The 14,944-nt window shown below is 36.8% G+C and overlaps 1 protein-coding gene and 1 long non-coding RNA gene across 4 annotated transcripts in view; one reads left to right on the plus strand and one right to left on the minus strand.

Annotated features, from left to right (window-relative positions):
* The window catches only part of LOC120719480 (cytoplasmic dynein 2 heavy chain 1), a 118,022-nt gene that overhangs the window by 17,523 nt on the left and 85,555 nt on the right, over positions 1-14,944 (minus strand). For all 3 annotated transcript variants that reach the window (XM_040008669.1, XM_040008668.1, XM_040008670.1), the window contains 7 exons: positions 13,596-13,706; positions 12,156-12,225; positions 11,791-11,876; positions 7,526-7,601; positions 7,088-7,308; positions 6,212-6,316; positions 693-809 (listed from right to left, as the gene is read on the minus strand). In XM_040008669.1, coding sequence (XP_039864603.1) covers positions 693-809; positions 6,212-6,316; positions 7,088-7,308; positions 7,526-7,601; positions 11,791-11,876; positions 12,156-12,225; positions 13,596-13,706 — 786 coding nt within the window. The remainder of the gene's footprint in view (positions 1-692; positions 810-6,211; positions 6,317-7,087; positions 7,309-7,525; positions 7,602-11,790; positions 11,877-12,155; positions 12,226-13,595; positions 13,707-14,944) is intronic.
* LOC120719482 lies at positions 9,363-9,638 on the plus strand. Its single transcript, XR_005692703.1, has 2 exons — positions 9,363-9,473; positions 9,509-9,638. It is a non-coding gene; the product is annotated as an uncharacterized LOC120719482 (long non-coding RNA).

Consider the following 14,944-nt stretch of genomic DNA (forward strand, 5'->3'; position numbering starts at 1 on the left):
TAATATCCGATTACTTCCCACAACTTTTAATTAGGTGTCACGACCCTTGTTGTCTGTTGGTTTTGTTAAGTCCCTTTGTGTTCCTAGTTTTTCCATTACCCCCCTGCCTTCTGTATTCCCTGTCCCCTGTCTTCATGTTTAATGTTAGTCTTCATGCTTCAGTTATTTTAATCGTCTTTGTGGTGATGCTGTTTTACTTGGAAGGTTAGTTGTCTCACCGTGGCTTTACTTCCTGCTTTTGGGTCTTTCCCTCTGCTGTGACCCTCATGTTGACCTGTGTTTGATTGTATTCAAATGTGAACAGTCTGCCCTGTCTGTGCATATAGCCTTGCCTCTCCCCTTCTCCATTTGCTTCCTGTATATCTACGTATTGTTCTTTTTTGTTGCCAACTGGACTGTGTGTTTCTCCAATTTTTGATCATTCAATAGTTTTCCTTTTTTTTAATTTAATTTGCCTCAGAGTCATGCACTTTGGACCTCCACCCATTTCTGATATTACAACTAGTTGTTGTTGATGTGCAGTGACAGTAGAAATGCTGCAGTATTAGTATGGTTTGACTTTTTAAAGTTACCTAAATCAAGGCAAATGAAGTCCTTTAAAGCTACAGATGCAGCTTTCCAATTTGGTTTGCAGGGCAACAAAAAGTAATGGGTCAATAAAAAGTCAATATGAAATGGTAAAGACAGCTAACCTGGTTGAGTTTCTTCCATAAGTTCAGGATAGGTGACAGTCCATTTGACCAGAGCTCCCTGTCAAACTTTGAACCTGTTGCGACTGAGCGACTCAGGATGCGCAGTTGAGAAATTACCTGTAAACAATTAAAACACAAAGAGTCAGTGGTATGCTGCATGTGCTCCTGTAAGAATAAACGGCCTATTTTTTTAAAACACCACTCATATAATTTGAAGTAGGCACATGAATTTTGACTCCCATATGTAAAACCCAAAACACTGTTTCAGGCCCTGTAATGTTGAAAAAAAGAAAAGAAAAGAGAACCATAAACGCGCCTCCTTACATACCTAATCAGCCAAGCTTAGCTTCAGGATTAGAATCTTGGACAGTACTTTTATCTAGACTCAGTGTGTCTGTGTGTGTGTTTTGTGATAGCGCAAGTTTCCACTTATGTCTGCGTTACAAGTAAAGCAGCTTGTCTGATAAATGACTTTCATTTGGTCCAGGAGAACTCTTTACTAACATTTGTTTTATCTTCTCTGCTCAGGAGGGAAACGGTATATATGCGCATTTGCACACATGTCTGTTCGAGTACATCAAAGAGGGAGATGAAGGTAGGATTAAAAAAATCCTAATCTAAAATTGAATTGACAGCAATATGAAGGAGGTTGATATGAAATATAAGGTGATTCAAATAGTAATTTAAATATATTAAGATAACCAAGATTTTAATAAGCTGAAATTTCTGCCATAATTGTCTGGGGATAAAAAGTTACTGGACATTATACAACTTCATGCAGTCAATTTACTCAGTTTTTCACATTATTTCAGTATAACAGTATTCTAGTTTAGGGTTGTTAATAAGTCAAGCTGATTGATAAATTGAGCATAACAGAGTGAAAATCACAGATGCCACAGAAGGCACAGATGTCATTATATCTAAATATATAATCAGAAATGAACAGAAGCAGTATACGAGAGAGCTTCTATGTGTATATGCAAGATTTGGAGAAATAAATCTCTCTGCATTTAATGTCTTTTTTTTCTGTTATTGTAGTTGTAATGGCACAATGATACATTTTCACATGCTAGTTTTATCCAAAGTGCTTATCTTTGACATTGTGCATAAAAACTATGAATGCAGGAAATCATACCTCAAGCCTTTTGTAAAGACATTTCAAACCCGTGTCAGGTAATTGGTAAGATTAGACATTTATATTTAATGGTTTCCACGAAATCTGCAGACTTTTCCCCAGGACCTCTTTAGTGTATGTGGTTAACAGCAGAACTCAAATACAGTGAGAGTAAAGAAGGGACACATTTTGGGGAAAAGGGAGAGAAAAAGAGAGAAGATGAAAGTGACAGTGACAAATGACACCAGGATGGGAGACAATGACATATGGGGGAGATAGGTAGAGAAAGAGACACAGTAACAGACTCACATAAGTGGTCTTGTGGGAGTCGTATGAATTAAACTAGGTTGGCGGTTCCAGTGATCAGCAGACCACACTATGAGTGAATTTAATTGTATTAAAACCCACATGGGGATTGTCCTTACAATCTGTAAAGGTTGCGTGTGGTTGAACTGAGGATAATTACAATCCGAAGACACAAAAAAAGGAGCAGCAGCTACTTTCAGCTGTTCACTTATTCACAAGGTTTTGCCACAGTGGGAAGTTCCACATGTTTGATTTGACAGTTGTTGTTTTTTTTCTTTTAAATGCTGGATGTCCTTACTCATCCGAGTCCAGAAGGATTTGGGTCATCTCCTGGAATGAATGGATCTTTTGCTTGTAAACTCCGACAGTGTGGAATTACTTAAAATCACAAGATATGCAAAGTGTAAAAATCTTCTGAGAAATCAGTATCTGTATCAGTAGAGATCTTCAATGCAAACCACCAGCGACCACAGAATTACGCTACCGGTCAAAGCAATTATGAGGAGATCTTTGGTGCAGCAAATCTCTCCTAGTGACAGCCAGCAACCAGTCGCCAACTGGTCAGGGAATAGACATTTGTCCCCAATGCAATGTTGACCATCTCCAGACCTGTGTGACTGAGACTCTACCTGATGTAAATGTGGCCAATCTCACATTGAAGGTCATCATCTCAGACACTGACCTAAAATCTTCAGTATTTTCAGTGGACTCTAAGGGGCACAAGATAAGATCATCTGAATGTTCTCCTTCAGACTCCTCAGGACGATACAGTAGATCTTTACACTGACAGTCTCATCCTGGGGGTCAACTGAATGCTGCCTTTGGGCTTGGAAACTGCAAAATCTTCAACAGAAAACCGCTTGGTCACAGTCAGTGACGATCCTTCACATGAAATTTGGGTCAGTTTTAACAAGAAGATGATGCTAGCTCTAAGTTTGATGTCAGTGGTAAAATCACAGAGGGCATAAAGCAGGAAGTGGCAGGAGCAATCTAAAAATAGCTGAAAGCTCTCTGGATATGTCCCAGAACATGATCTTGAATGTAGGATGAGCAAGATTTTAAAAAGATCATACCTTGTACAAACAGAAAAACGCAGCAAAACGAGCTCATTGTAATGTCATCAGCATATTTGTATTCCATTTTCATTTCATTCTTGCTTTGGTTCTATCAGCATGTTTCTTACGAAAACAATGATTTGGTTCTTTAAAATAAATGAACCCTTATATGTGCTCATGTTTTGGTTACTCATCCAATTTACACTAAAGCATCTTTATTTTCAAAAATGAATTCTCAACAACGATGCCAGGCTTGAATGGAAAACAATGGAAAAACATATACATGTTATTTTCTACACAAACGACAATGATAACAAACATGCTATTGTAAAAAAAAAAAAAACTCTTTCTCTAGTGCATGCAACAAGCAAGGTTTAATTGTGTTGTGTGTGTCACATTTATACTATTTCATCTTTCCTTTAGGGTTAAAAAGATCTTGGATTTTGCTTCCTCTTATAGATTTTGTAGCATCTGGCCAAAGTCCAGGCCAGTTCCTCAAAGACAACTGGCTCTTATGCAGCTTCCTTCACATGTATTATAGGTCAACCTTTCTACCATTTCGACATTTGCACAATATCACAAGTGGCAGAATCAAATCAAAACATATTTTTCTGCTTCACAGAAAATCTGTAAAAGAATAAAAATCAATAAGTCTCAGCCTGAAAAAAATAATTACCTGAATGTGTAAAGTAAACACCAAAGACAGGTCCTATCCAAACACTACACACAGATTCATATATTACATAGACTATATAGTTTGTATTATTAGATGTGAATATTGCAAAATTCAAATGATATGTTCACAGTCAGTGAACAATGCAGCCATGCAACCTTCAGTCTATATCCTGCTTCTGTCTTTTAAGATTTTCATCTCCCTCAAACTCACACTAACACACACACACACACACTCACACACACACTGAAATAAAACATATTGTGTGTTTATGTGAGACTGTGTTACACTGTATTACATCAGAATCTGCAGTGACCATAAACCATTAAACACATTCACACATACACACCAGGGTTTTCCATCCTCTATAAAGGAAGAAAGTACTTGGCAGATTCAACTTACTATGCAGATTTTTCTCAAAGCTCCATAGGCTGAAAAACACCAACATCCATTTTAATCAGCTACAATCATCTATACAAACTGTCAGACTCAATATCTGTGAAGTAGTGGTAAATGTATTTACGGCTGAAATGTTATTAGAAACCCTCAAGTTGCTTCGGTTTATTGTCGTAAATGAACAAAACAGATTGAGTGCAGCTTTTGCAGAGTTTGCTTATATAGCTCAACGCAAGAGCTAACACAGATACACATCAATCTTATCTGATGCAAAATATATGAAATATTGCCATACACTTGTTCGGATGATAAACGTCAACTTTCTGATGTTATCAAATGTTCCTTAAAATGATAACTACATGCAAAAATCATCATATTGTGAAAAATGTTATTTTGAGATTTTAAGGTTTTGGTTTTAATTTGCATGAGACATGATATTGAAATGAATGAAATTATGGTTTACAAAATTAGGAAAAAAATATTATCAATGTTATTATTTATGCAATTAGTTTATGTAAGAAAAATATTTTATTAATTATAAGTCATATTAATATGGTATCAAAACTAAACAGATGGTTCACAGTTGATTTTATCACTGCCATACCACCAACAAACGCATACATTCTTTAAACTGAATTATAAAGTATCATAAATACAAGTTTCAACTTTATAATACCCAGGGTTCATTTATTTTAATGTTTAATAAATACTGTGTAATGAATGTATAAACAGTTTTATAAATGTCAGCTGCAACTTATAATGACATCCTGATAGTGTTTACAAACTAACTATTAACCAAATATTAAACATTTTTAATTGTCAATGACTTGTTGCCTTGACGAGAACAAAAGTTTTTGTATTTACTGTCAATGTGAAAGTTAGCGCCGTAGTACATTGAGTCTCAAATACCCAGATCCCTCGTCTCCTAGGCCAAAAGCAGACTATGCTTGATAAGTTTTAAATGAGACATCTACGTAATTCTACATGCAACAAACTTTCAACAACCAAAATGAGTACTTACAGCTTGCAGGTAGTTACATTACGTGCGAGTACTGTATGTGCTTAAGTGTACTGGGCATTTTTTATGAGCATGCAGTACTTTTGAGTCTTTTCTGGAGAATATTCTCATTTGTTGTCATTGTTTTGGAATGTTGCAATAATAATAAACATACATGTGAATAAAGCGAGCATATTTGTCCACCCGAATACTGGTAAAATTCTGTTAAAATACATGTAGAATAGATTAAAACATCTGCTATAATTCACCAGGGCGAACGGGCAATCATATGATTCATGGTGATAAAATATTTAAATCAACTAAAAGCCCTAGCCAGTGGGCAAAGGCGGTATTTGTCATTGGATGATTGGAAAACAGACATGAAAAAAAAAAACCCAACAGTTAGCAGTAAGAGAAGGGGTATCTTTAACCAGACTGCCCTGAACTCTATTTTTCCAAACTGTGTTACACCTTCTGCTCAGCTTCTCTGTGGAGAAGGATATATACTGCAGCAGAATAAAGACCCTAACCTCAAAGCTTTGCACCTTCTGCTTGAAGATCAAAGAGGAGGACTGACTTCAATGATTGTGACTTTTTGACAGTCACCTGACCTCAACTGTACATCTATGGCGGCACTTGAAAAAGTGGAAAAAGCCAAGTATTCCTGACATCACAAGGAGCTCTTTGGAACACTGTCAAATCACGCTGAGATAACATGGCTTATCATGTGGAGCCTACGCCAGAACTGCCAGGATTGCTGCTCCATCCCTCCAGTGGAGTTCCACTGACTTATGGGATCAGTGCCAAGGCGCACTGAAGCTGCTCTAGTGACACATGTTGACCCAACACCTCGCTAAGACAATTTGAGTTGATTTTCTTTTCATTTTTCATCTGGATACATGCAAGACTGATGTGAGCTGCAGGCGATGTGAGCACATGTGCTTGTGTGAATAGACAGACTGCTGTGTGTGGGTGCACCTGGGAGCTGACGATTCTCTGGGAGGATCTCGCTATGTTGGCAGGCAGACCAAAGAATGCTGGCCTGTCATCCTCTGGGAGATTCTCTATTACTCTGCGGTAGTCCTGGGAAGACACGCAGACCCATACAGGTCACACATTGACACACACCCATACAAAGAGAGAGAAAATTAAAGCATTCTGCCAATTTATATCATGGCTTTAAGACAAAATACATTTTTCCATTTCTAAGCAACGTAAGTAAAATCTTGTGGCAGGCTTGTTAGATTTCTGTGTGGGTGTATGGGATTAATAATGCAATACTGAGCTCATTAGGGTGTGTTGTTTGTAACAGTTTGATGCAGGTTTTTTAACAACAAATATTTGCCTTGAATAGGGCTTTAAAAGCCTAAATTACTAAACTGATCTCCCTCATCACTCACTGCTAAATGCTAAATTCTAGCAAAAGACTGTCAATTCAAATGATAGATTTCTATATTGATTGTTTTTTTAAACAAATGACCTCTCAGTGATTCTGTGGAATGAACTAACTTCTGGAAAAGAAAATATAAACAGAAAGCAGAGCAGCAGAAAAACAGAACCACATAACCACTTACTTGAGAGTTATTGCTGACATTTATTTGTAGTGGCTACTTTATAAACCAAGTGAAAATGAAGCTAACACCAGACAGAAGTTAAACACAAACCCCAGTTAGTGAATCTAATCAACCGTTTTTGCTTCTTTGTCACTGGACGTGGGCTCATGAAGATGTAAACAAACTATATAAACTTTCACCTTAAGCTTAAAGATACATATATTTCTAATGCACATATATTTCTTAATAATAAGTATATGTACAACTAGGTGTTACATGGTGAGTGTTCCCAAAAACCTACCAATATGGCACAAGAGTTTGGGAGGCTGATCTGAGGTGGAAAGAATCCTCCTCTGCTTTTTCTCTGTCCAGCAGAGAGGGAGGATGAAAGGAGACGTGCGGAAAAGAACTGCTCAAGGTAGGAGCGCAAGATGCGGAGGTCAGACGGGTTGTCAATACGTCCCCCATAGATAGCATTCTCCAACAGACCATGGACAAACTCCCACTGAAATTGTTTACCACCTTAGAGATATCGAGACATATAAATACACAAATAAAAAGCGGGGTCCACACAGAAGGTAAATAACACAGAGATGCGAATTGCCCAGGGTATGCTCTTTCATAATTGGTCGTCAAAGAAACACTGTCATAAAAGGCAATCAAAGAAGCAAGAGATTACCATGTGCAGACAAAAATGCAGAGCTTTCTGCTGAATTTACACATTTCATCAGCGTCCTACCTTCAAAAAGCCTGTCGATAATCTCAAAGCCAGCACGAAGGTCTGACAAGGAAAACTCATAGAACTTTGTCCAGCCCTGCAGATAAATCAGAGATAAGCGTACAAGTCAGTACAGAAATGACAAATGAAAAGTGACAAAAAACCTCTGGACTTTATTTAGATCCAAAACTCCATCGAAATTTAAAATCCAGATGGAACCGAAAGTACAAAGTTTAATAAGTCGATAAAACACACATTTTCACAGCACTGACCATTTCTGTAAAAATAAAAACAAACAAAAAAAAGAAAAAACATTTTTATTGTTTTATTTGATTACATCACTTCACTTAATCACCTGTTGTAAACTGCCCACTGTAGGTGGATGAGGTGAGAGGTGGAGGAAAACTGTGTGGGCATCTTTCAGTGATTAAGTGTATGTTGTTTGTCCAGCAATTGTGTGCCTGAATGTGCGTTCAAAGACACGTTTCGCAGGGCCTAATAAATTCGCTTACAGTATAAGTGTCAACATTCACAAGTTTGTAGGCTTTTCTATTAAGCAAACGCTGCTTATTGAGCCACTGTTTAATTTAATGTATGTGTTATATTTGTGCTTACTGACTGTAAGCACTTCAGATGGTGTGCTATAAAATCAGTAATTTACCAGACATAGCTAACCAGTCAGCTTGTTGTCCTTTGGCCAAATGTTAATCATTCATACACACACACACACACACACACACACACACACACACACACACACACACACACACACACACACACACACACACACAGACGCAACTTTACAGATTCCCTTTCATTAGGAATATACACAACCTTGGAAATAGAAGCCTGTCCGCTTTGCTTCAGTTTAATTCTACTGCCTTTGTCTTTTTAAAAGAAATATTTTTTGCAGTGGCATGTAAAGAGGATGAAAACAAGAGAATAAATGAGATGGGGAAGAAGAACAGTAGATGAAGCAAGAAGAAAATGAGTGATGGTGGAGTGGACAAGAGGCGCTGCGACTGTTTCAGTAATTAGGTGATCATGTTCTTGGATGAGAAACAACATTACCATCTCAAATGAAAACACTTACCAGAGATTCAGTGACTGAGCAAGAAAGAGAATGAGAGAGATAAAAACAGCAAAAGAGAGACAAGAAAACTGCAGACAGGCTAAAACAAATATCGGGGGGCCGGAAAGGAAAATGGAATTTAAATAAAGGGGAATGCTGACAGACGAGGTATTCTATGATTGTTTCCTAAATTTGAGAAATGCATCAAGTACCATATATTGACACATAAATGACATCTTAAATTTGTTGAAGTCTCTTTTTATCTTTATATTTCATTAGAATGTACTCAGATCGCTTAATGTCAAACAAACCAGCACTTCTAAAGTTAAGAAGCTTTTTTTTTAGTTGATTGGTTCATAAGGACACACGAGGAAACAAGGAAAGGTAAGAATCAGCCAAGACTGATTTCCAGTGAATCTCGTTTCGTTAGGATTTGAAAGGAACAAGCATAATAATACACACCTTCGGTTTTTTCTTTTATAATGTTGTACTCAGCTGTACATGTCAAAAGGGTACAAAAGTCACAATGCTGCATTAAGAAAAGAGCAAGAACATGCTTACTTTCTCTCCCCCGCACACTTGAAGCTGTGTGAGGTAGCAGTGAATGTCAGACTGTCACTTAAAGAAAGCTACTTTTATGGGTTATTTCTGCAATCATGCAGACATTTTAAACCTTCAACTCTGATTTAATACATGAAATATAAAAACAAGAATTAAATACATTTTTGGAGTTGTTGATTAAAAAAATGTTATTGGTGTTTTTACACATGTTTTAAAGCTGTTTTGGGATTTTGGCATTTTAAAATTCTAATATCTAAAAAAAACTCCTTGAGCTAGGTCCTTCAAATATTTTAGGGCACGTGATTGTATGAATATGGACTCTCAGGAGTGTCTCAGGTTAACATATAAAGATGGATGCTTTAAGTCTACAGAATATTTCCATATCCAGTCTCTGACAGCAGATTTGAAGGCCTGTGGAAACCTGATTGTTGTGGGTAGGCTGGGTGGGCAGATTTTTTTTTTTTTTTTTTTTTACTTACAGCTTCTCATAGACAAGGTGCATAACATTAAAAAAAACACAGTCAACATCAGGTAAATTATTTAACAGATATTAAAGCTTGATTATGAGATAAAACATTCTTCCATCCATCTTCAGTGTGACATTCCCAGAATGTTTTTACAAAATGCAAGTTTCTATTAATATTACATCCAAAATTTGGCATGGCATTCTCTCTCATTTTCCTATTTTTTGGCCTGAGGCTCTGAAATTTTGTATAATTATCATTTATAAGTGTATCTTTCCTTAAGATGTTTTCAGGCAAATCAGAGATCGTCATTTGGAGGGATTTGATGAAGTGATATGGAATGACCTCAATACATCAATGCCCGAAACTGAGAACATAAACAGCCAGATTTTATCTATAGAAGTGGTGATTACAGAAATTAAACAATAAAATACTGATAAATACCTCTAAGCACTTGCTTTTAAATAACATATCAAATGCCTTTATTCTCATGCCATGGTCGTTTTTAACCTAAAAATCTCAAGTTTGGGCATTTGTGCTTTCCAGCCTTTATCTGGATTTCTTTTGGGAGCCTGGATCACCATTTCCAAGAGCACCTCAAAGGACTCAAATCCAGCACGTGTTCCTACTTCAATACTGCTTAAATGCTTTTATATACATTACACATTCTGAACTCGCATGGACTAAAAAAGCTCTACTTCCACTACGTGCCATGAGTCAAGACACAGTTGAGACAATTTAATTTCCTTTAGACTGGCCACCAACATCAAAAGTATTCCATACTTCACTGTCTTTTATATTAGAAATAGCACACACATTGACAAGCATCAGGTGCTTCACCAGTGTGGGTTTTATTGACCAAACTCAGTGTGTTGGCCAGCAGACTGGGTTACTACAAAGGCTTATATTGGCTGGATGTAAACATTTACACATGCATGGGTACATGCACACAGCCATGCACACACCCACACACACACAGAGACTCAGTTTGTGTGTTTGCCCAACAGTGCTGTCATGCTTTTTTCTGTTTATTTCTTTTGTTTTTGTAGGTTTTTATTTCACATTAATTTCAGGTTTACAATTTTTAAATGTTCATTCATGTTCAAACCTACAAATTCAGCAGGGAATCATGTAGTTATTTCTCCCACTGTATACTCTTCAATACTACAAACCCACTAAACATGCATTTTGGAATCTAATGTAAAATCCTTGTCCCACAGATGGCATCTCTGTATGTTTTACAATTGATTTCAAGATTTTACTGATTTATTGTGCCCAAAAACTACACAGCAATGATGCTGATTCAATATAAGCTGGTTTGGAGCCTTGGACCCTCAGGTGGGTACCTTCTGGCTGTCCCAAAGTCAAGGATTTAATCTAAAGGTGACCCTTCATCTTTGGAACCACCTGCCTGCAGAGATAAAGCTTGCAGAGTCAGTGACTTGCTTTAAATCCCTTCTTGAAAAACATTTCTACATAAAAATGTGTTCAAAGATTATTTTTATTGCTATGTTGCATTTCTTTTTTTCTCTTTTATAATTTGTAATTAACATATTTCGTATTTCTTGTTGTTTGAAGTCTGTCTTAAATTAACCATCATTTCATGCCTTCCTTGAATACTGGGCTTAATCTTAAACCACTATTTGAAAAAGGTATTTTCCAGATACTGATAGGTCTGGGAATGAATTTTGGTCATCCTAAGTTTTAGAAACTCATAGCAGCAACCTTTCACCACCCCTCTAATGTGACATCCTTTATCAATCGTTAATCCGGCTACAGGCCCATCTATCAGGTTAATTATATTTTATATAGTTTGGAACCATGTTGACTATTCACAACAAATATTTTTAATTGTCCAGTGTCTGAGTAGGTTCTCAGTCATCCAGGTAATGGTAGTCCTTAAAAGCTTGAAAAAAAGAAGGTAACTCAACTTCTTCAAGTTTGTTTAGATGTTTCAGTTCTTATTCAGTTCTGAACAGAAGAGCCTCTTTAAAGTTGCCTAATCATTTTGTACGCCTTGATTAAATGGGTTAGACACCCTCTCTCATCAGAGGGACAAATCATTTTCAAATGATTTGGAATTTGAAAATGTGCTGTGTGCGTAGTAACAATGACAAGGTTGGAGTACTCACTCACATGACGATTAAGCACTAAGAACTATGATTACGTTATTTGTTTAAGTATTTTACCTGTGGGATGTAGTTTCGTCTCTCTTGACAGACAGCATGGAACCAACCCAGACAGAAAAGAGACTGGGCTCTGGCCAGAATACCTCCTGCACACAATCAGTCACGACGTCACAACACAGAAGCTGTGATTCTGGTTCACATGACAAGCTGCTAAAGCTAATAGGCAGTGATATCACAAACAGTGATTATACTAGTGCAAGAACACAATATTATAATCAAAGAAAGTGAACTGTCATCTTACAAGACAGATTATTTATAATATAAGCATCAGGTCTACTTGTCAGCTATCTCAAAAGGCTGACACATGATGAGTTCAGAGATGTATATTCTACTCTGAGGTATCAATTCCAGAGACGAGAGACAACCTTTACTGATCTGCTCTGGAGTCCAGGACTCATATGTCCTCAGCAAATTCTTCTTTAATCCAGGAGGATCCTGGAATTGTGAAAGAAAGATGTTGGAGGAGGAAAAGTGAAAGTGTGAAAGGTGTTAATCCTGCACATTATTCACATGTAAATTCAAAGCTAAAATTGCAAACATAAAAAAAAACATTCTAAGCTCCAAACACATAAATATTTTGAACAAATGCATTCATACAAAAAATACTTATGACCGTAGCAAAAATCTGGCAATGTCTGACAACTGCGAGACACTGAAAAAAAAAATCATAGCAGGAAGGCTGAAAATCCTTTCTGCACTGATTAACTGTAAGGTAAGTTATTTGTAGCCCATCAACTGACTTATTAAAAAAAGGAAGAGCTAAATTAAATATAAAAATAATTCTTTAGTTCGACAGTGTTGAACATATAATTAACCACAGGAAGGACTGGAACAGAAGCTTCTTGACACAGAGTACTTTGGGACTCTTGCAAGAACAGACTAGACTATACACAGAACTACTACATGTGCACATAACTACTGAATATAAATGATATAAATGTTTTGGTATAATTTAGCTGAAGCATCTGCCACATGATCCAACACATATTGTTCCTCTAAACAGTTCTCTGAACATTTCATTCCTCTGCCAACAATATGGCCCATTTGAGTTAAAACCAATCAGTATACATTGACTTTGTTCAAACATAAACAGCTTAGCTGAAGATCTTGTACACCATCTGGGGGGTTTCACAATGCACACTGCCAGTAAGGCGTACACAAAATTTGCCAAAGTTGATCAATGTACTGGATAAGTTACCAAATCAGTAGATTAGATATATTTGTTTAGGTGTAGAACAAATCAACCAGTTCTCCTCTGCACATACCCATTTAAATAAATATTACATACATATATCAGTTTATAGCTTCAGATATTAATGTTAACACTTATCCTGGAGCTGAGACATTTTGTATTGCAGTAAGCCAGACTGTGTTATAATGTGTATAAACACATGTAAACTAACAGATTTTGCTGTGAAGAAAAAGAAAAGATGAAAATAGGGAAACAGACAGGAAGTTCATGCAGCATGCTTGGCTGCTGAAGCAGCTAACCCCATGAGCACAACTCGAATCAGAAACACACAGAGCACTAAAGCAGCGTCACTAACACACAAACTGCAGGCTTCTGTATCTCCTGGCGTATTATATGGAGTAGGGGAGATACATATAGATAAATTCTGTTTACAGACACCCACATCCGAGGATGATTTGAGATACTGTATAAAAAGTGGTAGTTAAGTATAAGGATATGTAAGCATGTGTACAGAATGCCTGCAAAAATGTGTTGGAACAGCTCTAATTTGTGCAGTGAGTTAAAACACCAAACTTATGGTATTGGATGTGTATTTGTGTGCGTGTGTGTATACCTCATAAGTGATCTTAAGGCTGGACTGCAGCAGAATGGGGGGAAATCTGGGGTGAACTTCTGCTGTCAGCCAAAGACGGAAGCCTGCTTTGGGCCGTAGCACATTTAGCTCCTATAGAGGAAAAAGAGTGTGCACATTAAATAGATTAATATATATACCAATAAATCATAGCTGAAATCTGAGTTTTATGACATGCATCCAGCACCACTGCTTCCCAACCCACATATCTGTGCAAATCTTAAATATTTCAAACTATAAACCTTACTCAGTGGTTGACATGATGAAACGAGTGCAAGAGTCTAAACAAGGCACCTAACTCAAGAAATGCACCAGTGTTGTGTCTATGCAAAAAATAACTTATCACAGAACCAATGTTAAATTGTATCTTTAGGCAAAAAACGTTGTTGAAAAAACTCATTACTTTCAATTTCTTTGGCTGAATATTTGAAAAGTGCCTAAAACACAGTTTGACAGGCATAAAATTGTATTTTTGTATAAACATTGTGATTCCAAAAGAGCTATTAGCTGAAAACTTGGCATATACCAGCCTGGTGTGCTGTGTGTCATTAAACAGTTTGGTATGGTGTGCCAAGATTAATAAATAAATAAAAAGAGAGGAGTAGAGGACCAGAGAAGTGATGGTTGGCCTAAAAGATCTACATCTACAGCACACAGATAGGATCTGAAAGTTATGTCCTTAAGAAATATGAAAAAAAATAATCAAAGATCTGACACAGGAGCTTGGAGATGCATCGTAGCTGGATAGAAAAACACACACTGGTACATTATCACACACGGATTGGCCTCCCAAGAGTTCAGAATTTAAGATTATTGAAGCAGTATGGAATGATCTTGACAGAGCAGAACAACAGGCAGCCAACATCCAAAGAAGAGCTTTGAATGTCCTTCAAGAAGCCTGGAGAACTATTCCTGAAGACTACTTAAAGAAATTACAAGAAAGCCTGCCTAAAATAGTTCAAGTTGTGTTACAAAATAAAGGTGGTCATACCAAATACTGACCTTTTATATTGTATGTTTGCAAATTTCAAGAAATCACTGCACTTATTTTCCTAGCAAAATATAAAGAAATTAGAGGTGCCTCAAGACTTTTGCAAGGTGCTGCATGTAGGGAAATTATACTAATTAAACTAGTCTTTTGAGCAGTATACTTCAAGTAAATACATTTCATCCTTTCATGTTTTCCGTCTGTCTTTTTATGTAATTGTTTCTCTTTTAGAATCATTGCACTGTGATAAATTCTCCACAATGACAAACCCATTCACTTCACTTCACATTCACTTTTCTTTTTCTTCTTTCAGCATCTTTTTTTCTCCTGACTCCATTACTCT

This window comes from Simochromis diagramma, unplaced genomic scaffold, assembly GCF_900408965.1.
Source record: "Simochromis diagramma unplaced genomic scaffold, fSimDia1.1 OVJJ01000344.1, whole genome shotgun sequence".
NCBI lineage: Eukaryota > Metazoa > Chordata > Actinopteri > Cichliformes > Cichlidae > Simochromis > Simochromis diagramma.